Raw genomic sequence first — 25,960 nt, 5'->3', positions numbered from 1 at the left:
AGAAGGTGTAGACTGGCCTGAGGGGACTCCTCCCCATACATGAATTTCGTGCATCAGGCCCCTCTAGTCATTATATAAAACTCTTAACAACTTCTAAATATTTTGTACCTGCTACTTTACTGCATTCATTTATCAGTTTTTATAATTTCTTTAGAATAGTCTTTGGGGTTCTCTCTATATAGTATCATGTTATCTGCAAATATTGACAGTGTTACTTCTTTTCCAATTTTGATGCCATTTACTTATTTATATTTTTGTCTGACTTTAGCTAGACCAACCAATACTATGTTGAATAACAGTAGTGAAAGTGGACATCTTTGCTTTGTTCGTGAACTTAAGGAAAATGCCTTTTGCTTTTCAATGTTGAGTACTATGTTAGCTAAGTGTTTTTCATATCTGGCCTTTATTATGTTGAGATGTGTTCCCTCTATTCCCACTTTCTAGATAATTTTTTTATTATAAATGGATGTTGGATTTTGTCAAAAGTGTTTTGTGAATCTGTTGATATGATCATATCATTTTTAACCTTCATTTTTTCTGGTATATCACATTAATTGATTTGCAGATATTGAACCAGCCTTGTATACTGGGAATAAATTGCATTTGATCATAGTATACTTTGTTATATGATTGGAGCAGATGGCTTCACAGGCTTTTGTTTGTTGCAAGTTTTTATATTACTACTTTGATTTGGTTGTCAGTTATTTGTTCAGATTTGCTATTTCTTCCTGATTTAGCCTTGAAAATTTGTATTTTTTTAAGGAATTTATGCATTTCTTCCAGGTTGTTCAATTTGTTGGCCTATAATTATTCATAGTATTGTCTTATAATTCATTATATTTTTATGGAGTGAGTTGTCACTTCTCTTTCTTTCTGAGTTTATTTAGGCCTCTTTGTTTCTTTCTTGCTGAGTCTAGTTAAAGGTTTATCAGTTTTATTTACCTTTCAAAGAACCAGCTTTTGATTTCATTGATCTTTTCTATTGCTTAATTAGATTCTATTTCATTTATTTCTACTGTGACCTTTTAAAAAATATTAGCAAAGTTTTACTTCAACATTTTTTTCTGCTCACAAATAACTCTGAAAGGCCAATATGCAAAGGCTATCCCACTGCTATCTATAGGTAACATCAAGGCCTGGCCTGGCCTGGCCCTGAGGCAGTTAGTGAGAAGCAGCAGGTAAGGGCTCCAGAGTGGTGGCAGGGGATTACCTGGCACCTCCAGCTCTGGACTGCCCATATACTTATGTTTATTTCCAGATGTGGTCTGCTCTGTGAGCACTGGCAGCCTTGGCCCAGTAGTGTAGGGGGTGTTAGGATGAGGAGGGACAGACCCTGGGCCGGGCATCACTGGTAAAAACCAGTGATTCTTCCTCTTTATTTGGGGTTTGGAAGTGCCCAGATGAGGCCCAGCTGTGCAACAAGGCAGGCTGCTGCTGCCAGGCCTTGGGCCTTCTTTTGGAAGCTTTTGGGGCTCTCTGACCCAGCTGCAGTTTGACAGGTTTTAAGCTAAGAAAGTACAGGCCAGCACTGACCAGTTTGGCTCAGTGGATAGAGCGTCGGCCTGCGGACTGAAGGGTCCCGGGTTCGATTCCGGTCAAGGGCATGTACCTTGGCTGCGGGTATACCCCCAGTAGGAGGTGTGCAGAAGGCAACTGGTCGATGTTCCTCTCTCATCGATGTTTCTAACTTTCTATCCCTTTCCCTTCCTCTCTGTAAAAAATTAATAAAATATATTAATAAAAAAAAAAAGAAAGAAAGAAAGTACAGGCCATTCATATGCAAAAGCCGCTGTGCACAGCTTGGGTGGGGTTGTAAATTGGGTGGGGTGGGGTCTCAGGGAATCACCAGAGCAGAGCAAACAGCAATGGCTGCCAGTCAGCCCTGCACCGGAGAGGTCCCCATTTCTCCGCAACCGGCGCCCCCGCACAGGAACAATGATCACTGTGAGCACCTCTGAGAGAAAGCCGCCCTCATGTTCTGGACCGATGCCAGACAGTCCAGTTTCTCCCCATATGAGTCTGGGTCCCCAAAGTCTCACCCAGAACTGGAGTTCAAAGCAATCGGGAGTTTGTATCTCCCTCACGATAGAAAAAACAACCGCGCACCCGGTTGCCAGCCCGTTCTGTGCGCGCCTCCATACCTCCGCACCTCCTATCCATCTCAGTGCACTTTTTTCTTTCCTTCTAGTTGTAGAACTTCCACTCAGCCAGCCTTCCTGTGGTTCTGGATGATAGTTGTTTTGTCTTTTAGTTGTAGTTTTGATGTGGTTGTGAGAGGCAGTAAGTATAGGTGTTTACCTATGCTGCCATCTTGGTTCTCCATTACAGTGGCTTTTGAGAACATTTTTTAATTGTCTAACAAAAGACTATAGATGAAAAAAAATTAAAAAATAAAAAAAAATTTAAAAAAACCACACACACAAAGACTATAGATGACCCCATGTTGCTGAATGTAACAGACTTGTGAATTTCTGACTCAGAATTATATGCCAAGTTCTCACAAGTTTGTTTTGTTTTGTTTTTTTGCAATGTTTTGCATTGATCTGAGAGAGGAAGGTAGGTGGTGGAGGGGGAGGACATCAGTGTGAGAGAGAGAAACATCGATCATTTTCCTCCTGTACGCACTTCAACTGGGGATTGAACCTGCAACCTGTTATGTGCCTCAACCTGAAATTGGACCCTCTACCTTTCGGTGCAGGGGATGACGCTCCAAACAGTTGAGCTACATTTGCCAGGTCCTCACAAGCACTTTTTTTTTTTAAATACATATTTATTGACTTCAGAGAGGAAGGGAGAGAGAGATAGAAACATCAATGATGAGAGAGAATCATTGATTAGCTGCCTCCTGCACACCCCCTACTGGGGATTGAGCCCGCAATCCCAGCACATGCCCTTGACCGGAATTGAACCTGGGACCCTTCAGTCCGCAAGCTATCCCAGGGGTGGACAAGCTTTTTGACTCGAGGGCCACAATGGGTTCTTAAACTGGACCGGAGGGCCGGAACAAAAGCATGGATGGAGTGTTTGTGTGAACTAATATAAATTCAAAGTAAACATCATTACATAAAAGGATACGGTGTTTTTTTTTTTTAGTTTTATTCATTTCAAACAGGCCAGATCCGGCCCGCGGGCCGTAGTTTGCCCATGGCTGCCTATCCTCTGAGCCAAACCAGCTAGGGCCCTCACAGGCTTTTGATGACAGTTCAACCTGTCCTCTTGAGATCTACAAAAAGGCTGATTAAGGAAAATTGTTCACAGGGGGTTGTGGACTATTGCAGTATTATCTACTTATGAACAGAACCATGTTTTAGTGATTTCTTTTTTCTGACTCTGAGCTGTTTTTCTTGATGATTCTGCCTCTCATACTCTGTGCTCTGGTTAATTTGAACTTGAATCTACTCATAATAGCATATCATAGTCTGAAGTCTTCTGAAGTAGGTCTGATTTCAACACTGGGGCCTTTCTTCATATTGACTGCCTATGACACTGGTGAGAGGACACATTTAGGAAGATAGCATAGCTGGAAAGTAAATGTTAAGAAGAGTAATGTATTGGAAATATTGAGGAAGGATATTCTTGCTTTATCACAGAAAGTTTGCTTTCCCCTGTAAATGATTACTCATGAGATAAAATTTAAACTAAAGAAGGATTTATTTCTATTAAGTTCAAAGTCATTTGCAAAACATAAAAATCTTCTCTTACCATATGTCACACAAGAAAATTAATGGCCTGGAAATGTACAGCTGTTTGGTCATTTTACAGGCCTTTATTACCTAGTATAGAAGGTACTACTAATGAGGCCCAGTGAACTCTAACTCTGCCATCGAAGCCAGTTTGTAGCTGTCTTAATTCTGTATAGGGATAGAACTGATGGTTCATTAGTTCTATCGATTTTAGAGGTTCAATGTTTAACTAGGTTTCTTTACTCTCTGATGCTTGGGAGAGGGGCAGGGCGGGGGAGGGCTACTTAGACCAAGTATATTGAAAACTGGACTATGTCAGATATAGGTAAAAATCTAGGCTAGTTTTTAAATTCTTATTCCAAATGGAGAGTTTATACTTGTTTAAGGTACTGTTCAACTCTACAAATATGAAAAGCTTCTGAGTTTTTTACAATCTCACCAGGAAAGTAAATTTTTCCAAAATTAGAATTGATGTGCCTTTTAAAAACCTCATTTAGGTAATATTAAGTGTTAATTTATTTTTTACAAGTTTCAAAACTCTAGAGCTTCAATCTCAAACATAGCATTGTAAAGTAATTAGGCTCTCAAATCAATTGTTTAACAACTAAACCAAAAAACTTACTCATTTAACAAATACAAATGTCTACCATATGTACACATTTGTAGACACAGTAATAAATTAGATATATTGCTGCCCTCAAAGAACTTGTATTCCAAAAGGAAAGTTGATAAAGAAAGAACTCATTATGAGACTGTGGTTCCAGTGACAGAAGTAAGCACAGGGAATTCTGGGGACACACAAAAGGGAATTGTGGGTGTCCAGAGTCTAGAAAGGCTTCTCATACGGGATGACCTTTTCACTGAATCCTAGTGGGATGACGAGGAGCTAGTCAGAGCCTTCTTGAAGTCTTATGAAGCTGCATGTGAAAAGGCCAGGAGGTGAGAGGAAGCCAAGTGTGCCCTGGAACCACCTGGAGTTCAGTGCAGTGCAGGTGGGTGAGCAGGGCCCAAGCGGAGCAGGATGGTCGAGGAGCCATTGAAAGGTTTTTCAGCAGGATCAATAAGTGATGAAATTACATTTTGAAACGGACACTTTGAAATTTGGAGGATAGATTAGAAGAGGGTAAGATCAGTGACAAAAAGAGCAGTTAGGAGGCTGAAAGAAATTAAGGGGAGACAAAAGAAATTTCTGAACTAGTGTCTAGCCCAGTGCAGGGCACCAAGTAAATGTGTTAAATGAGATCAAAAGGCCCACACTGTGATGTTGAAAGTTTTCAGAGAAGGAGGAGATGAATGCAAATTGGAAGATCTCTGATAAAGTCCATTTATCGGCTTCTGAAGGATCTTGTAGTTCCCTGAAATGGTTATAAAATTTTATGTTCACATGCATTTTCTAAAACAGCATCATTAACTTTCATCAGATTCATAAAAGGTACATGCCCTCCATGAAATGGAAAACTACTGAGTTAGGAGTTAGCCTGGCAGAACAGATTCCTTGTGTGATGCTCTATAGAGCTTTGTATTTAGTCTTTTCAATGAAGGGCGTATGTTTATGGAGGCGATTATCAGCTATGCTGGTGACACAGGCTGGGACAGGTATCTAACTATACTGGTAGTCTAAGGACAGATTCAAAGAGAACCCAACAAGTTGGACAGAAGTGAATAAAAAGTTGTAGTTAGGTTCATAGATCAGCTGCACTGTAGAAGCGAAATGGAAGATGCTCATCTTAACAATTTTTGTGAACTATTGTTCTTAACAGCCATTGTATGTGGAGGAGAGGGGAGAGCACTAGGAGTTTTATGAGGTAGTAAGTGCTTCACTGGAATTGTCTAAAAAGAGGCAGAATCCCAGGTCATGGATATTGTACAGGAGTGAGGCTATGTGGAGAATGAGAGTAGAGAATTCTGCATTGAATAGGAGACTAGACGAGATTGTTTAGAGTGATAAAAAGAAAAATTTCCCTATATGGAGAGTCACAGAAAATGTACTTACATAGATCTCCCTCTGTACTGTCAATAGCATCCTAAGGCAGTTGTTTGAAATTTAAAACTAATTTTAAATAGGCCTGACCTGAGAATCAGGCACAATTGATAGCTCTGTTTCTGTAGAAAAATCTGAAAGGAAAAGAAATGAGGACACAAAACTGCCTTTGCATATGATGGCCCTGCTATGTTTCAGAGACCTGTTTTCCCTCCCTATTGCTGATGTACAGGAACACTGTATTATGAGGGAATAGTTGCTAATCTGGCTGCAGCATAAACCAGTAATAGTAGATTGACGGCAGTGTGAATTTCCCTTTCAGAGATTGTGTGGGTACCTGTGTACCCTTTAATTAGTTCTACTTTATAGCACAGTAAAATTTCAAGGTATATTTGAAGGGCTGCTAGGGAAAAAGAGAAAGCCTTTTCTTCTCTGTCTCTGTGTTTTCAATGAAAAGACAATATTTAAAGAAGCTTTTCCCAAAGCCCCAGTATTTAAATTTACTCAGTTGTGACAATTTTGTTAGAATGAAAGCATTGATTTACTGAAATCCCTATTTGTCATTACAGCTATTTTAAAAATTAGAGAGCAAGAATTGTTTCAGTTGGCTTTATTATATAGCTTGGGAACTTTTTTCTGTTCACATTCATATATATTTATGAATATCTCAGAGAGGAAGGGAGAGGGAGAGAGAGATAGAAACATCAATGATGAGATAGAGTCATTGACTGACTGCCTCCTGCATGCCCCACACGGGACTGAGCCTGTAATTTAGGCATGTGCCCCGACCAGGGATTGAACCATGAGCTCCTGGTTCTTAGATCGACGCTCAACCACTGAGCCACGCCAGCCAGGATGTTCACATTCTTTTAATCTTAGACTCATCAAAAATAGAATTCATCCCATACAATTAAGTGTTTCCTGTCTTGTTTAACCTTTAGTAGTTACCAAGCTCTTTTTCCTTGTCAGCATGATGCATTACTTTTTAAAACACTCTTTCAAAAATTAAACTCTCAAATAAATAAATAAATAAATAAATAAAAATCAAGCCCTCTTATTTACATTTTTCTATACAAACAAGTCGTATTTATTTATTTATTTCGCTAGAGAAAATTTATTTGAACAAGCAAAGAGAAAGTACACTCGAAGAGAAATTTCAAGCAGGCAGCTCAAATAGCTACTCCAAATAAGTCCTGTTGAATATTGAGGTTTCTGTGTTTGCAGTGAATACATTTAACTTGTATTTTATTCATCAGGCATTTATTCTGTTTTGATGCTTAGAGTAAAAAAAATTAAAGCTTGATGGTTGTTTCTCTTCATTTGTTTTTCACCTGTCTTGACAAAAATGTGAGAGTTAGACACTTTAAGAATCCTAATTTTGTTTGTATTACTGTAAACTTTTTTATATTTCATACTTCTGTAGGATCCTAGGGTTCCATACAAAAGACATGTAAATCTTCTAAATTACTTCTACTGATATTTGAATAGGCAATATATTTAAAATTCAGAAGTTATGTACCAGAAAGGCTTTCTTTTGCTACTGTTCCTCCACAGGCACCCAGTATCATCTATCAGCTTTTTATGTCCCTTCCAGGGAAAGAAATACATCTGACACTTTTAAAAAAAAACATCTTTTATCACTAATTAAATCTAGTATAGTAACAAAATAGTAATTTTTTCCCTACATCTTTAAAAACATACATTATATTTTGATGGCAGCTATAGAAAGTTGTCTGTTTTCCATTAGGGCCATAGAAGCAGGGTGACAAATGGTATCCCTAAGTGGAGCTAGCTGGCATCTGCATGTCCTGAGTGAAGGAGTAAGATCTACACTCCCCTTTCCTTGTGGGGTGCCTTAATATTTGTATTTATAATACAGATACTTTTGAGTGAGGAATAGATTGACTTTTTAATTCTTGTTGTAACAGAAAGTTTCAGACCCACTTCTCTGTACTCTTGTTAGGGGGATTTTAGAATGGAAAGAAGCTGATACAATTACTCAGAGAGAACTTACTGGAACCATAAAGTTCAACTATTGGCTAAGAACTTGCCAAGCACTAAACTATGTTTGTGATATGCTGATATATATATTGAGTGGGATTCAGTCAGATTGGAGGTGGGATCCTTGCCTACTCTTGCACTACCATCATTTGGAGCTGAATGATAAAGGGGATGGGAGGCCTGGGTGAAAGAGGTGAAGGGATTAGCAGTACAAATTGGTAGTTACAGCATAGTCCCAGAGTACAGCATAGAGAATATAGTCAATAAGAGCGTCATAACTATGTATGGGGACAGGTGGTCCTTGAAATATCGGAGGGACCACTTTATATATCTGAGACTAATAAAGAACAATATTGAGCCCTAGCTGGTTTGGCTCAGTGGATAGAGCATCAGCCTGGGATCTGAAAGGTCTCAAGTTCGATTCCAGTCAAGGGCACATGCCTGGGTTGTGGGCTCGATCCCCAGTGGGGGACTTGCAGGAAGCAGCCAATCCATGATTCTCTCTCATCATGGATGTTTCTGTCTCTCTCTCCCTCTTCCTTCCTCTCTGAAATCAATAAAAATATATTTAAAAAATTTCTTAAAAAAAAAAAAGAACAATATTGAATGTGAACTGTAATTGAAAAATAAAAGAAAAAGAAAAAAAAGAGAACTTGCCCCATATTATCATCCTCCACTATCCACAAACTCCCCTTACAAACACCCATACCCTGCCCCACCAACCCAAAACCTCCTTCCTAACTTTGTCACTGTGTAGGGTCAAATATACAGATAAATAAATACAGGGGCTGCACAGGCACTACAATGGTGATTAAACTGCGGTGCACATTTTATGATGGGGGTATTCAGAATGGGTAGTTGTAGATTTAGGAAATCATTGAATGGAGGTTGATAAGAAAGCACTTTACTTTCATTTATGAATTTTTGAGTGATGGTGGGGGAAAGATACTTCCTTTCTAAAGAGGCTTTAGAGTCTAATGTGAGAGGGAGGAATTGGACTGTTTTTCTTACAATTCTGTCCTCCCCCCTTTTTAAGGAAAATGTCCCAAAGAGCTCATGATGACCAGGCACTTCTTTATACTGACAGCTGCTTGTGAAATGATAATGGTTTCCTAACAAATAAAATAAGGCAGGGCCCTTCTTTAGTTATTACCTTACTGGAGCTTTTTAGCCCAATTTTAATGCAGAATGATGCTAGGAAGATTTATAAAGGAATTGGTGCAATTATTCATAACAGTTAAATTTTGCTTATTAATGAGCAACCCAGGTCATTATGTGAGTAACCCAGGCCACACACCCTTCCTCCCGCCCTGTCTCCTCCCCTCACACACATATACACACCCTCCAAGGTATAAGACCCAGAGAGAAGGCAAGCCAGGCCTTGCGAGGAGGGCGTGTACCAGCAGAAAAACAGGAAGCTGTGCTTCAGCGCCAGCCTGCCTGGAAGTTTCTAACTCTGGGTCAGGTGTGCTTAGGTTCCGCAGCAGGGACACTGTCTTTCTGAGCCCTGGCAGCCACACTGCTCAGCATAAATGCTTTAAAGTGTCAATAATTTATGTATGGAGAGAAGTATGACTGAATTACAGCTTAAAGAGCTTTCACATTCAGGTCTCTACAGGAGAAGACGAGATCGTCCTGATAGTTTGAGACTAACTGGGTTACCGGAGGAAGGGCTAAGGTGAGTGCAAAGTCATGGTTGGCTAAAGGTCAAGGTACCATATGACTGCAGTGAGATTCGTGCCTAAGTGGATACAGCAATGGGGGTACACATTGAGAGGATTCCGCTAGGAACCTCTTAGTCTGTAATTAAAGACTGTATTTTATATAATCCCAGATTGTGCTTGATTGGAACTGTGCAAAACTATAATTCTTTTTCCCATTTCTTCACAAATCCTGTAAGTTGTTTTAGCTCTTCCCCAAACCTGTAGTATTTTTATGTCTTTAAAAACTATATAATTACCACAGTAATAATTAAAACTGGAAACTATTTTACCCCATTGGTTTTAAGGATAGATTGCTTTGGTTTATTAGAACATGTTTCTGTGAGGAATTTTTCTTTAATTTTGGTGGTGAGTGTAGTTTGTGGTGTTTTGGGCATCACGGGGTGTTCATATGGGATTCTTTGTTATTGAAATGGATTTAAGAAAGGAATGTAGAGAAACTATTGCTTGTAACCTGGGAAGGAAGGACATCAAAAATCTGGGGGCCATTTTAACTACAAAGGCTAAGGTTTTTTGTTTTTGAAGTTAATTTGCCCAAAACAACACAATTTTGGTTTTTGTTACAATTGTTGAATTTCTCTTTAGATTTTAGGTTCTGAAAAGCCCCTGCAGTTTAAGCTATATGTTAAAATACTATTAACTAGAAGGGTTTAGATTTTGTTTCTGAAACGAAGAGTTCCTGTTTTAGTACTGGCAGAAGGTTGCCGTAAAGAGAGACTTCCTTTTCTTTTTATTACATATACTGTCTAGTACTTAATTTATTCGTGGACTCTCAAGTGTTTGAATGTTAAATTTAAATGGTGGGAGGGATATTTATGTGTGTACTACTGCTCTTTTTTCAATAAATTAATTTTTAGAGTTTATTTTAAATTCTCTATTTAAATTTGACAGGGAAAAATTGACAAGGAAGCTTTTTTTAAACATATCAAATTTGTATTTTTCCCATCCCCCCATCCTCCTCCCCTTTGACAACCATCAGTTTGTTCTCTATATCTATGGATCTGCTTATGTTTTATTTATTCTTTTGTTGTTGTTGTTGTTAAATTCCACATATAAGTGAAGTCATAACAGTATTTGCCTTTCTCTGCCTGACTTATTTCAACTTAGCCAGCTATACTACAGGAACTATACTTTGAGAGGAACACGTTTATTTGAAAATTATCAACTCTTACTACCTTTAAAAAGAATAGTAACATTAAAGAACTGTTATTGGGAGCATTTGAGCTCTTGCTTCCCGACATTGTCCTCAATTTGGCTCAAACAAATGCTTATGAAAAGTCTCAAAAAAAAAAAGAACTGTTATTGACCTAACAATATTAGCGTTTTCCCCTGCTATATCAGGGGTCTCTTAGTTATATTTAATGTATAAACTAAGAATCGGCTAGACTAAACAGAACTTGAAAGCTTCAGAGTTTGAAAAGTTATAAATTTTTAAGCATGAGTTTTAGTGAAAATATTGAGTTTTTCTTGCTAACCAGGTAGGCTGTTGGAAATTACCTCTAAAATTGACGTTTAGTTGTAAACTCCAATCTACTCTTGATCCAAGAGTGAACAGTTACCAAAAACAGTTTTAATTTTAGATTTGCGGTCCTAAGGAATTTTTTTTTAAGTAAGATACGTAAAACAGCCCTGGCTGGCTTGGCTCAGTGGATAGAGCGTCAGCCTGTGGATTGAAGGGTCCCAGGTTCGATTCCGGCCAAGGGCACGTGCCTGGGTTGAGGGCTTGATCCCCAGTGCGGGGCGTGCAGGAGGCAGCCGATCAATGATTCTATCTCATCATTGATGTTTCTCTCTCTCTCTCTCCTTCTCCCTTCCTCTCTGAAATCAATAAAAAAATACATTTTAAAAAAGACTACCAACTTCTGAACACCTCTCATTATAAAAAAAAATAGATACGTAAAACACCATTTGAGAACAACCACTTTTACTTATTGTCAGACAGTAGTGAAAGTACACATGTATGCCAGAGGAGGCAATTTTCATAGTTATAATGACCTTTGAAGCAACAAAATTTTTCCTTTTGTCTAGAGTTTAAATTAAAGGAGGAAGAGTGATTCTTAAGAAGTATTGCTTGTTTCATTAGGTTAAGAGGAAATATTTTTCCATCCATTCTAGTAATGTAGTTTCTTGGCGATACTAGTAGACTTAGTACATCTCTTCCATGTCTCTGTCCCTTAATGCAGAGAGAATGACCATTTTCCTTATTTTATGAGTGCAGTGTTGAGCTAGGAAAAGTAGACAATTGACTTTTTATCAATGTAGAGCGGCAAGGATTTTTCTTTCCTAGTTGTATTTTTAGTATTCAGTCAGGTTTCTTAGCTAATAGGAATTGGGGAGAGGAGATTTTTAAATTAGGCACAGCTATTCCAGTGCCACCCAATTAGACAAGTTAGGTCACTTTGTTGAACCTCAGTTTGTTCCTCTTTAAATACCTACCATTATCAAACATCGTTTATCTCATAAAATCCTCACCAACCAATTTAGTAATCTTATAAATAGTACTTTAGGGTTAATGCCTTTCATGTATTATTCAACTAATTTTTATTGAGTGCCTATTATGTGCACTCAATAAAAAGATGCAGTCATGGATCAGTCATAGTTCCTCCCCTCAAGGTACACCTAGGTTTTGGCACATTGAATGTGACAAGTGCTCTTTCTAGGAGCAGTTATTTGATGTTGAATGTATGTACTATCAGTTATCTTTCATGCTGTCTTGAGTATTACACAAGACCCATTCCTTCTCTAATTCCTGCTTACTCACATATTCTTTTTCTTGGTGTGTTTATGGACGCTAGCAGAAAAACGGCCAGAAAATATTTCTCTTTTAAGTTTAAGTAAAAGACTACTTTGAAACATAATGCAAGTGTTTAAAGAGCACTGCAATAAACATGAAACTAGTTGTGGCTTTAAACATGAAATAGTTTAAAACAGAAGCATGTGAAAAGCAGCATGAAAATCACTGACTATATATATTTTTATTTTAAAATATTAAATGTAATCTGAAACTTACTATACTTGCATGCTTTTGTACAATGTATTTGAGGGTTGTATTGTAGCAATTTGTCTTGTTTAAATATAATTGTCACTACTAGTAGAAAATGTCCTGTGGGCTTTTATCTTAAGTTCTAGAACATGTCCTTAATTTTGGCTAGAATCTGACATGTCTAAGAAGCAGTTGGAAATATTTTTCTTTGTAAAGTTAAATGTTAAGGATTTGGATAAAGCATGTGTATTTGTTTATATACACAAATATGGATAGCCTTTGTATCCCTCTCCTCACAACCTGGATGGAACTGACATGACTTTCCAGTTTAAGCAGTGGATTCATTAGAGTGAAGTAGTTCACACTCTTGCTCCTTTGGGCTCTGACATTGAGCCTCAACTTTACCAGGGTATTGACCCTTTATTCCCTGAAATTTTTATTGACCAAAAATAACATGCAAGATAACGTCTATTCTAGCTGTTAAATTATTTTGCCCCCAAACAAAATGTAGTGTTTTTTTTGTTTTTGTTTTTTAGGAACTTAATGAAAAACACACCTGTATAATTCACAACCCCGCCCTTCTTTAAAATTGTTAAAGTCACCTTTGCTGTGCCTTGAATATAAAGGTTCTATAACTAACTGATTTGGGACACCTCAAAATGCAAGTCTTTGCTGTTTGGATTGGAAACATAGTTTAATAAAGCAGGGGTTAGAGAACTGTGACCCTTAGGCCCAATCTGGCCCACTGCCTAATTTTGTATGGTCCACAAGTTTAGGATAGATTTTACAGTTTTCAAACGTTTTTGGGGAAAAGAAGAGTATTTAACATCATACGAAAATTACATGAAATTCAGATTTCAATGTTCATAAATAAGGTTTTATTAGAACACAGCCATGCTTACTTTGTACATATTGTCTAGGATGGTTTCTTGCTGCGGTGGCACAGTTGAGCTGTGACACAGATCCCTGTGCCTGCAAAGACAAGAGTATTTACTCTCTGGCCCTTCACAGTAATCCCTGGCCCAGTGCTCTTGCCCCATTGTTCCCACTCCTCCATCTCCCGTTACAGTTATGATTGATGAAATTAGGGCTGTGTCAGTCTTTTGAAATGAATGTGAATCAAGAAAATGTACTTAGGCCCTAGCTGGTTTGGCTCAGTGGATAGAGCGTCAGCCTGTGGACTGAAGGGTCCCAGGTTCGATTCCAGTCAAGGACACATGCCCGGGTTGCAGGCCCCACCCCAGTAGGCGGCGTGCAGGAGGCAGCCAATCAATGATTCTCTTTCATCATTGGTATTTCTATCTCTTTCTCCCTCTCTGTTCCTCTCTGAAATCAATAAAAATATATTTTACAGAAAGAAAATGCACTTAGAAATTTGGATCCCTACGTAAAGTTACTAGATGAACATCCTTATGCTTTCCTTTTCTGTTCTTTCCCAATGGAATTGGGAAACCAGGAATGGGAGGAAGTACAAAGAAAAGTGACCTTTACTTCCTGATTATTCAATAAACCTTCTTTTGGGTACAATATCATGTATCATGGAGGAGTACACTTGAAACCTATATAATCTTATTAACCAATGTCACACCAATAAATTTAATTAAATAAATAAATAAATAAATAAATAAACCTTTGCAGCTCATAACTTTCTATTTTATTTATTTATATTGTTGGCACTATTACATATATCCCTCATTTCCACCCCACTTTGTCCCCCTTCACTTAGCTCCTGCCTCCCCCCCCCCCCCCCCACCCCAACCCTTCACCACATGAGCTCATATCTTTTAAGTATAGGATATATCATTTTTAAGTAGTGGGAATGTCCATGACTAGGTTTGAGATTAGAAAACTCAGATTATGTGTTCCTGAATAATACATTACCCTTGATTGAGCCCTTGTTATGGGCCAGGCACTGTATTAAGAACTTCTGTGTTTTTTAACTCACAATCCTGTAAGGGTGGAGGAAGAACCTAAGGCTGAAAAGGCTATCATCCTATATAATAAAGAGCTAATATGCAAATGGTCCTCACGCCCTCACACCGGGCCAGGGGACCTGAGGCCGCACCCCCCGCCTGGCAGGGCTTGACGGGGGACCTGAGGCTGTGCACCCTGCCCTGCGAGGCTTGGCGGGGGTGGGACCGGCCGGGTCTCGGTCTTGCATGATTTTGAAGCGCGCTCGAGTGGGGCAGGGACTTGACTCTGGGTCCCATGGCGCGCCCCAGTCTCTGACAGGAGGGAGATTTTCATATACATTTTACTAATTTTCTTTGATCTCTGACACTTCTATTATAGAGAAAGGGCAAATATCAATATTTCCTCTAATTAATTCCCTTTGAATGTACATGAATTTTGTGCAGTGGGCCACTAGTTGTTATATAACAAGTTCTTGTCTTTGATTCAAATAAGTTAGTGCTATGAGTTCAGCTGAGGTTGGAATTGGTCAGCCTAGGATATACATTTCCTTGCATATCCATTTTTGCAGTTTGTTGATCATTTTCTGGCTTTTTGACTGAAAAACCAATGTTTGTATTGAAATTTTTGAAATAGAGTCTGTTAGACAATTAGGGGTATAAAATTGCAACTTTGCCATTTTTGTCTGTTCTCATTCATTATTTAATGGTTCAGTGAGAGCACATTTAATTTTCCTAGTAATGATCACATTGCACAGTTAATAGATTTTTTTTCTCTTTGGTACTGAAAGGTATCAATTTGTTAATGTTGCTTTTGTTAGTTTGTTTGTTTATTAATCCTCACCTGAGGATATTTTTTCCATTGCTCTTCAGAGAGAGTGGGAGGGGAGGTAGAAAGAGGGTGGCGGGGTAGAGGGAGAGAGGTGAGAGAGACACATTGACTGGTTGCTTCCTGCAACTTCAACCCAGGAACGTGCCCTGGGAATCAAACACCTGACCCTTGGTTCATGGGCTGATGCTCTAAGCACTGACCCACCAGCCAGGGCAACAGTGTTGCTTTTACATGGTAGGAGTACTTTCTTATATGTGTTTCAGAGTATAATCCACATATACATACAATATCATATTCACCCATGAAAAAGAAGAAAATCCTGCCATTTGTGACAACATGGATGAACCTTGAGGGCATTATGCTAAGTGAAATAAGTCAGACAGGGGAACACAAATATTAAATATTGTATGGTCTCATTTATATGTGGAATCTACAAAAGCTAAACTTATAAAAATAGAGTAGCATGGTTATGACCAGTTTGGAGGAGTGTGCAAATTGGAGAGATGTTGTTTTAAAGGTACAAATTTGGGACTAGTTTAAGAGATCTAATGCTCTGATTGGTGTTGCTCGGTGGTTAGACCGTTGGCCTTTGCACCGAAGGGTCTTAGGTTCAATTCCATATCAAGGGCACATACCAGGGTGGCAGGTTCAATCCCCTGCCCCATTGGGATGTGTGCAGGAGGCAACCAATCAATGTGTCCCTCTCACATTGATGTCTCTCTTTCTTTCTTCCCCTTTCTCTCTCTCCCCCTTCCTCCTTCCCTTCCACACTCTCTAAGAATCAATGGAGGAGAAGAATTAAGGTAGAGGTGTAGGTAAACTCAGTACTCACATCCTCCAACAGCCACATCACAGTTACAACTAAAATGCAGAATAGCCATCTTCAGAACTGCCTGAAATCTGGCTGAATGGAAGTCTTACCACTAGACGATTAAAGAAGAAAGCACATTGAGACTGGTAGGAGGGGTGGAGATGCGGACTGGGCTGGTCCGACACCCACATATGGCGTGTTTTTGATCGGAAGGGATATCTTCTCTGTGGAGGTTTCCTGTGAGGAGCAAGGGGTCCCTGCCCCACACCAGACCCCTCAGCCCAGCGTTCCAGAGCCAGGAAGAGAAGTCCCTGTAACTTCAGGCTGTAAAAACCACCAGGGACTGTGGCTGAGTGACAAAGAGGCTGCTGGATTCCCAGGCAGTTCCTCTTAAAGGGCCAATACATGGACTTACTTGGACTCACTCCCTCTGAGCTCCAGCACTGGGGCAGTAGCTTGTGGGGATCCATGGACATATGGGGAGGAACTGGGTTGTCTAGCACTCAAGCAAGAACTGGGGAGCAGTTTTCTCCCAGATATAAGTGCAGGTAGAGGTCATTGGTCCTATGCTGAGACCTCCCCCACCACAGTGCAGATTGCCAGGCACTATATCTGAGTCTCCATCAACCTGGTTCACACTGTTCACTCCACCCTGGTGATTCCCTCAGACCCTGCCCCACTCAATTTGTAGCCCCAACCAAGCAGTTTGCAATGGTTTTTTCCATATGAATGCCCTGTACTGACTCAGGCTTGAGACTTTCCAAAAATCTCTCAAACAGGTAGCAGCTGGACTTAGCATGTCCCATACCTCTCAATAAGTGGCCCCAGGACTGGCACTAGCAGCAGCTTGCCAAGGCTCAGCTTGGCCTCTCTTGGGCACCTCCAAGCCCAACTTAAGTACAGCCATTTGCAGATCCCTCTGTAGCTTGTGCCAGGTGGCCTGGGAGGCCCCAGAGCCAGTGCACCTGGTGGTGAGCTTCAGACCATGCCAGATTACAACCCTACCACATCCACAAGGAACACACTCAAGGGGTGTACTCAGTGGGCACCAAAGCTCCATAGGGTGTGTCCTGCACAGCATCTCTACTGCTGTAGTCACAGCTGGTCCTCACAGCCAGTTGGCATGGAGGTTAATTCCTCCCAGTAAAGCCAACAGCAATCAAGGCTCAACTACAACAGGACAGTGATCACAGTCCACACAGGGGCATACCTATTAGAGTGCCCAGCTCAGGTGACTGGGGAGGCTGAACAACTGGGCCCTATAGGACACCTAGTACACAAGGCCACTCTACCAATTCCAGGTGACATAGCAGCTCTAACTAATACATAGAAACAAACTCAGGTGAACAGCCAAAATGTGGGTACAAAGAAACATGTCACAAATGAAAGAACAGAAGAAATCTCCAGAAAACGAACTAAATGAAATGGAAGCAAGCAAACTATTAGATACAGAGTTCAAAACAATTGTTATAAGGATGCTCAAGGAACTTAATAAGAGCTTCAAGGAACTTCGTGAGAACATCAAAGACATGAAAAAGGACCAGTCAGAAATGAAGGATACACTAACTGAAATGAAGAATAATTTACAGGGAATCAAGTCAATAAATTGGAATATGAGGAAGCAAAAACACCCAATCAGAAGAGCAAAAAAGAAAATATCCAAAAATATGAAGATAGTGTAAGGAGCATCTGAGACAACTTCATGCGTACTAACATTTGCATAATGGGGGTGCCAGAAGGAGAAGAGAGGGAGCAAGAAATTGAAAACCTGTTTGATGAAATAATGGCAGAAAACTTCCTTTACCTGGTAAAAGAAATAGACATACAAGTCCTGGAAACAGAGAGTCATAAACAAGATGAACCCAAAGAAGCCCACACCAGGACATCATAATTAAAATGCCAAAGGTTAATGACAAAGAATATTAAAAGCAGCAAGAGAAAAGCAGTTAGTTACCAACAAGGGAATACCCATATGACTGTTAACATATTTCTCAACAGAAACTTTGCAGGCCAGAAGGGAGTAAATATTCAAAGTGATGAAAAGCAAGGACCTACAACCAAGATTACTCTACCCAGTAAAGCCATCATTTAGAATCAAAGGATGAAAAGAAAACAAAAGAACAACAGCAAAAAGAAATAGAAATCGAATCAAAGTACATATAAACAGCTTCCCAGACAAGAAAAAGCTAAAGGAGTTCATCACCACCACACCAGTATTACATGAAATATTGAAGGGTCTGAAGAAGAAGGAGGAGGAGGAGGAGGGGGAGGAGGAGGAGGGGGAGGAGGGGGAGGAGGGGGAGGGGGGAGGAGGGGAGGGGGAGAGGGAGAAGAGGAAGAAGAAGGGGGAGGGGGAGGCAAATACATATCTGTCAACAATTGAATTTAAAAATCAAAATGAACAAGGAATCTAATGAACAAAATAAACTGATGAATAAAATAGAACCAGAGGCATGGAAAAATGGAACACACTGACGAATGTCAGAGGGAAGAGGAGAGGGAACTTATATGCATATATGCATTACTCAGGGACAATAGAACTGAAGGGCAGAATTTGGATGAAGGAGGGTAATTGTTGGGGGGGGGGGGGAAGAAGGGGAGAGAAGGAGGGATGTCTGTAATATTCAACAATTAAGATTTTTAAACAAATTTTTTTAAATCAATGGAAAAATATCCTTATGTGAGGATTAACAAAGAAAACAACAACACCAAAAAAAAAAAAAGCCCTCAAATTTGCTAAGAGACTAAATCGTTTTTTAATTGATTTTATTGGGGGGGGGGGGGGGCTTTGGTCCACAAAACCATACCTATTTCAGGTGTACAACTGAACAAAACATTACCTGCACACTGTATTGTGTGTTCATTGCCCCAAGCAAGGTCTAAGAGACTAAGTCTTAACTGCTCTCATATAAAACATAAATGATCATTTTGTGACATGATAAGATAGTAATTTATGACAACATGGATGAAACTAGAGGGTATTATACTAAGTGAAATATAAGTCAAACAGAGAAAGACAAATATCATATGATTTTACTTTATGGATTCTAAAAACAAAGACTCATAGATACAAATAGATGGTTGTGAGATGGGAGGGCAGTTGAGAAGATGAATGAAAAGGGGAAAGGCATTAAGATGTACAAATTGCCAGTTATAAAAACAGTCACAGGGATGTACAGGGAATATAGGAAAAAATATTGTAATGACTGTATTCGGTGTCAGATGGTGATCACTTTGTAAATTATATAAATGTCTAATCACTATGTTGTACACCTGAAACATGCCTGGTGTAGGCTCGATCCCCCAGTAGGGGGCATGCAGGAAATAACCAATCAATGATTCTCTCTCATCATTGATGATTCTATCTTTCCCCCTCTTCCTTCCTCTCTGAAATCAATAAAAAAATATTTAAAGATAAATAAATGAAACCATAATCATGTAGTCATTTATCTCTAATAGTTTAGAACAGGGGTCCTCAAACTACGGCCCGCGGGCCACATGCAAATACAAATATTGTATTTGTTCCCATTTTGTTTTTTTACTTCAAAATAAGATATGTGCAGTGTGCATAGGAATTTGTTCATAGTTTTTTTTTAAACTATAGTCCGGCCCTCCAACGGTCTGAGGGACAGTGAACTGGCCCCCTGTTTAAAAAGTTTGAGGACCTCTGGTTTAGAATATTGCTACCTGTGGAAGAGTAGAAACGACTATTCCTTTTTTAAATATATATTTTTATTGATTTCAGAAAGGAAGGAGAGGGAGAGAAAGATAGAAGCATCAATAATGAGAGAGAACCATTGATCGGCTGCCTCTTGCACACACCCATCGGGGATCAAGCCTGCAGGCCAAGTATGTGCCTCGACTGAGAATTGAACCATGACCTTCTGGTTCATAGGTCGACACTCAACCACTGATTCACACCAGCCAGCCACAACTATTCCTTTTAATAGAGTAAAATATTGCTGTCACAGATACTATCACTGTAGGGTGTCAACAGAAGGTCATTGGGTCCAATTCAAGGTCAACAAGAACCCCCAGTTTGCAGTGAAGAAGCAAACTCTCCAGTGTACACAGTTCAGTTGTGGAGCAGCATGGCTGTGGAACAGCATGGCTATGAGGTGGCCCTGGGGTGAGGCCTCTCTCCAGCTAGGCATTTCTGCTCTGTTCTGGTGTGCTCCACCTACTCCACTCTACCCTGCACAGATCTGCTTCAATGAGATGTCTTTGATGTTTCAGCCCCAGCCAGAGAAACACAATCTTCAGTCTTTGGTGGAAAGGGAAAGTATGATCCTCCAAGCTAGAGGAGAGTTGGCTTATATAGACAGAAGTCCCCGCACCAGTCTCTGATGGTCCATCATCCTGCAAATTAGGATTCCAAATCCTTGTAGTTTGGTTCTAAAAGCACTATCCTGACTGGCTAGAATGATGCCACTCTGGATTGAACAGTGAAGATGCTGATGGGGATAGAGGTGCACAGCTCAGATTAGAGTAGGAAAGCCTCAGTCCTATTGGTTGAAATGGGATTCCCGGAACTCCTTTATAAGGGCTGGCTCAGATGCAGGAACAAACACCATGCAGGCAGGCGGTTCAGTGCAGGCTTCTCCCTGAAGTGCAGTTTACATGAGAGACCCCTGTATAGAAATGGCTGCTAGACTCTGCCTTTACATTTAAGCCCAGTTAGGTACCAAGAGTCCTTCTTGGTAGGTAACTTCTTTTTCAGGGTCCGCAGGGTTAGATGGCTCTTTTATTTATATTTAGTCCATATGATTTTACTTTATTTGAACTGTTATCAGAATCTCGTCATTTAATTTGGTGAACCTTGAGAAAGAAGACATCTACTAAGAAAGGCTCCTGGTGGCTAACTGAGCTCAAATTTTAAAAACCAGAGCGTAGCAGCCATTTCTATACAGGGGCCTCTCATGCCATATGCACTTCAGGAAGAAGCCTGCACTGAACTGTCTGCCTGCACTGTGTTCCTGCATCTGAACCAGCCCTTAAAAAGGAGTTTCTGGAATCCTATCTCAACAAACAGAACTGACGCTTTCGCAATCCAATTGGAGCTGTGCAACGATATCCCCGTCAACATCTTTACCGACCAATCAATGTAACTCCATTCTCCATTCTCCATTAGAACAGTGCATTTTAGACCAATCAAATTGTGAGGATTTGGAGTCCTCATTTGCATGAGGACAGACCAATCAGGGACCAGAGGTAGGTGACTGCTGTCTATAATTCAGTTTCCCTCTGGCTCTGGGAGCACATTTTCCCTTTCCATGGAAGATTAAAGACTGCATTTCCCCAACTGAGCTGAAATATCAAAGCTGTCTGGCCAGAGCAGACCAGTACAGAGCAGACCATTGAGGAGCAGAGCAGAGCTGTCTAGCCTGAAAGGAGCCTGGCCCCAGGGTGGCCTCACAGCTGTGCTATTTTCACAGCTGTGCTGCATCACAATTGAGCTGTTTTGCACTGAATAAAGTTTCCCACTTCACTTCCCAAAATTGGGGATTCCTGTCCATCAGTTGACAGTTTGATTTCTTACTAGATTCTATGCTCTTTGAGAACTGAATTATTTTGTTCTGCTTTCCCAGCTTAGAAATTTGACCTAGTGCCAGGTTAGTTTGATGACATTTTTGTGTTCTGTTTTACTCTTTACTGTGTTTGGTTAAAGCAGCAGTTCTCAACCTGTGGGTCGTGACCCCTTTGGCGGTCGAACGACCCTTTCACAGGGGTCGCCTAAGACCATCCTGCATATCAGATATTTACATTACAACTCATAACAGTAGCAACATTACAGTTATGAAGTAGCAATGAAAATAATTTTATGGTTGGGTCACAACATGAGGAACTGTATTTAAAGGGCCAGAAGGTTGAGAACCACTGGGTGGAATCGAAGGGTGGGGATAGGCACAGAGTTGTGCAAGTTTGCTGTACTACACTGAAACCCACTCCTGATATCAGTTCTGTTTATGAAAGGGTTAGAGCAGGGTGTCCTTGCCCTGTAGTCAGGAAGGTTTAAGTTTCATTTTATATTACTTGAGTCATTAAATATTAACATACATATGTGCAAGTGCCTCATAACAAAACGTAACTGACTCCCTGAGCTCTATGGTGTGAAAGCCTTTTTCTTGATTCTTTCGTGCACATTGTTCTTTAGAAATATTATTTTTTGAAGGTTTGTGATTGAGTTGGGAATTGGATAGTAGCTCTAGACCAGCCGTGGGCAAACTACGGCCCGTGGGCCGGATCCGGCCCGTTTGAAATGAATAAAACTAAAAAAAAAAAAAAAAAAAAAAAAAGACCGTACCCTTTTATGTAATGATGTTTACTTTGAATTTATATTAGTTCACACAAACACTCCATCCATGCTTTTGTTTCGGCCCTCCAGTCCAGTTTAAGAACCCATTGTGGCCCTCGAGTCAAAAAGTTTGCCCACCCCTGCTCTAGACTCTGTGGCAGAGTAGAGGTGAAGCACTACAAGAAGGAACAAGAGGTGTCCTCAGGCGTCCAGTCACAAAGACAGCTCAGGGGAAGTCTGTTAGTCACTGGCCTGTTTGGGGTGACAGATATTCTTCTATCAGGATGTTGGTGAAGGGAGGGGAAGAATGTCTACAGGGCTAGTTTCTGTTCTCTGTTATGACAGCTTCCATCTTCCACACAAGCATTCACTTTTTTGTGACTTTCATGTTAATTTATCACTCCTACTGTTACCAGGCCCTGCACTGGTCTGCCTCGGGCTGACCTGCAGTGTGTGGGTTCTTGCCTTCATACAGGACAGATTTGTCAACATGAGTCCAGGTGATTTTGAGAGTACATTTATTAAAGCTGGGGACAGTGAAACAAAAAAAGAGCACAGGATAGAAGAAGCAACAGGAAAGCCTAGGCTTGCTTTGGCTTTTTAGAAATGTAGGAAAGAAGTGGGCCATGCTTGGCTGCTGATAGTTCACTGAGAAGTAAATGTCACAGTGACAAAAGTGAACCAAGGAGGGGCTGCTGTCAGCTCACTGGGAAGTCAGAGAATAAGGGGGCCTTGGAGATAGGTTCAGGGGGTTAGCCCGAGGTGAGCTGCTGCTGCCCATTCCTTCCCCGGTTGCAAGTCTGATGGGGCCCTTTGTCTTGAGGCTTTTTATCTTTTCTTGGAGAAAACACTGGGAGAGGTCTCAGGTGAGGGTCTTAACAGAATATTCATTAGCTTCCCAGGTGTGTCCTTCAATATGTTGATTTATCAAAGTGTGCGTATAGATGGGTCATGATTATCTTCTGGTTAATTTCCTTTTTATTTTTTTATTTTATTTTTTTTATTTTATTTTTCCCCCACCCCCACCCCCACCCCTACACACACGCCCCCTAATTTCCTTTTTAAAGAACATCATTGAAGAGGGACTGGGACTGAGGCCAGTTTGTCCCTGGGGAATGTGTAAATCTGTGTCCTTGATTAGGGAAGATAACTGGCCATAAATTAAATTGTTTGGCCCTGTTTAATTATTTTTGCCTCAGTTTCCCTTATTCTACTTCTCAAGGACTTTCCCTAGCTTCTTTTTTTTTTTTTTTTTTTTTATATTTTATTGATTTTTTACAGAGAGGAAGGGAGAGAGAGATAGAGAGTTAGAAACATCGATGAGAGAGAAACATCGACCAGCCGCCTCCTGCACACCTCCTACTGGGGATGTGCCCGCAACCCAGGTACATGCCCTTGACCGGAATCGAACCTGGGACCTTTCAGTCCGCAGGCCGACGCTCTATCCACTGAGCCAAACCGGTTTCGGCCCCTAGCTTCTTATTATCCTGCCTTACCACCATTCTGCTTAATTAGTTTTTTTTTTATGTATGGGGATGAGAATGAGTAGATAATGAGGGAAGAGAAGTTATAATATGGTAATGTATTATCTCTTAAAAGATCATTTTGTAACAAAAATTGTTCATAATATTATTGTATTACTTCTTTTTTGTTGTTAATTCTCACCCAAAGATATTTTTTCCATTGATTTTTAGAGAGTGGAAGGGAGGGAGGTAGAGAGAGGGAGAGAGAGAGAGAGAGAGAAACATCAGTGTGAGAGAGACACATCAATTGTTTGCCTCCCACACCCATCCAGACCAGGCCTGGGAATCATACCTGCAAACCTTAGGTGTGAGGGCTAACACTCTAACCACTGAACACACCAGTCAAGTCTATATTACATTTTAGATTTTGACTTATCCTCCGCAGAAAATGCAGAGGCTCAAAAATGTGAGGCAAGTCTTGGAGCCCTTGCAAAGCTGGCTTTCAGCCTCGCCTTGAAGCAGTGCTTTCTGTCTGTGGCACTGTCATACCACCCCTCTGGAGAGATGCCACACATGTCAGTGTTAAATGGTACACATGGTCCCTTTCACCACAAGTATTCTGACATTGAAGGACTATTTCGAAAACAGGCTGTTTTTTATTATAGAGCAGGAGTAATATGACAGGGAGGGGAACAGGATTGGCCATGACCAAGAGAATGAATGTAGCCCTGGCAAAAGCAACACAGAACCCCCACTGCCGGGTGGGTTGGTCCATAATGAGTGCTCTAGAAGCTTACAGTTCTCATTCTCACCTCCTTGTCATTGTGGAGAGGAAGGAGAACTTACTAAAGGTTCCTTTATTCTCTTGTTTCTTGAGGATGGAAATGGAGCTGTGTGTCCATTTGCCTCTTTCCTGTGGTAATACTCATGTGAAATATATTATAGGAACCCAGATTGGCCCCCAAACATCTCCCGTACCAGAGTGCTAACAGGAAGGGGGGTGCCTGGTCTATAGTTTGGGGTGGGAACTGCCACATCCTCTGGCCCCCGACCAATGAGTTCATTTGTGACCTCTGACTTAGGGAAACAAATAATGGGTAGACTGACTGGGTCCCCCATATAACTGATCATTTTATTATGCTCTACTTTTATTTTATTTTTTTAAGATAGGTTTTTAATGATTTCAGAGAGTAAGGGAGAGGGAGAGAGGGATAGAAACATCAATGATGAGAGAGAATCATTGATCAGTTGCCTCCTGAACGCCCTCTCCTGGGGATTGAGCCTGCAACCCGGGCATGTGCCCTGACCAGGAATTGAACCATGACCTCCTAGTTCATAGGTTGACACTCAAACACTAACCACACTATCTAGGTTGTACTTTTATTTTATAACCTAATCCTTCATTCCTTCCTAGTTTCAAAAGCAGACACAATTGTTTTAAGTGGCTAAGTGAAACGTGTTTCGTGTTGGATAAAGGGCCTATGAGGTTCTAAGAACAGAGTCCTGACTTGAGCCTCTTGTATCTGTCTGGGTTCGATTAGGAGAGAACTACATAGTAATTTGAATGAGTAAGGTTTAGTATAAAAATAGGAAGAATTGTTAACTCTAACAGGAGGCTGAGGTAATAATGGATTGGCTAGTAAGACAGAACATTCAAGGTTATAGGAATAGCAGCTACATGGAGCTGAGATAGAATGTCACACCCCTGCATGCACACACTGTGGAGGCTCACAGAATGGCAGAGAAGTTGCTATGGTGCCAGGCCAGTGAAACTTGCTACAAATGTGAACTTGTTGGAGACCCTCCCTCCGGGGTACCAGGAAGGCAGTTCCTGTGAGGTGTCTCACCAGATGCACTCCACTACAGAACTGCTGAGAGTGGGGGAGGGTCAGTGTGCTGTGGTCTGTCACACACCGTAAGAGTCTGAGGCCACCTGCTGCAAAACCACCAGGGAAGTTTCCTGCCCCTGGCTGCTTCTGGTGCCATGCCTGTAGGAGCTGGACCACTGACAAAGCTGTGTGTGCTGCAGGAAGCTAGTGCAGAAGAAAGCCCTCTGCTCAGGAACTTGCCAAGTGAGCACATGGGACCAGGATGCAAAAACATTTCCTCCAACAGGTCTCTTCAGCGCCCTCTACTGAAAAGCCCCAGCACAGCAAAGGAGAACAACCACTTGCACGGAGCAGGCAGTAACTCTGTAACTGGCACACCAAAGATGTTCCAGTAATACTCCATCAAGAAAATGAGTGGGTCTATCTGCAGTCATAATTACCATGCTTTTTT

General features: G+C 40.7%; 1 protein-coding gene across 5 annotated transcripts in view; it reads left to right on the top strand.

The window, feature by feature from the left end:
* Positions 1-25,960, top strand: part of LIMS1 (LIM zinc finger domain containing 1) — a 163,962-nt gene that overhangs the window by 71,444 nt on the left and 66,558 nt on the right. For 2 of the 5 annotated variants that reach the window (XM_070405861.1, XM_070405860.1), the window contains exon 1: positions 7,316-9,343. The exons of 2 other annotated variants lie outside the window; for them this stretch is intronic. In XM_070405861.1, the coding sequence (XP_070261962.1) occupies positions 9,225-9,343 (119 nt within the window). In that variant the 5' untranslated portion in view covers positions 7,316-9,224. Of the gene's footprint in view, positions 1-7,315; positions 9,344-25,960 lie in introns of those variants that run through there. One more of the 5 variants, XM_070405864.1, reaches the window with a different exon arrangement.

The sequence above is a fragment of the Myotis yumanensis genome, unplaced genomic scaffold (assembly GCF_028538775.1).
Source record: "Myotis yumanensis isolate MYYU_CA2020_CCGP unplaced genomic scaffold, mMyoYum1.0.hap1 SCAF_2, whole genome shotgun sequence".
Classification (NCBI taxonomy): Eukaryota; Metazoa; Chordata; class Mammalia; order Chiroptera; family Vespertilionidae; genus Myotis; species Myotis yumanensis.
Note: the sequence above shows the minus strand (reverse complement) of the source record. Positions and strands in the feature narration are given on the sequence as shown.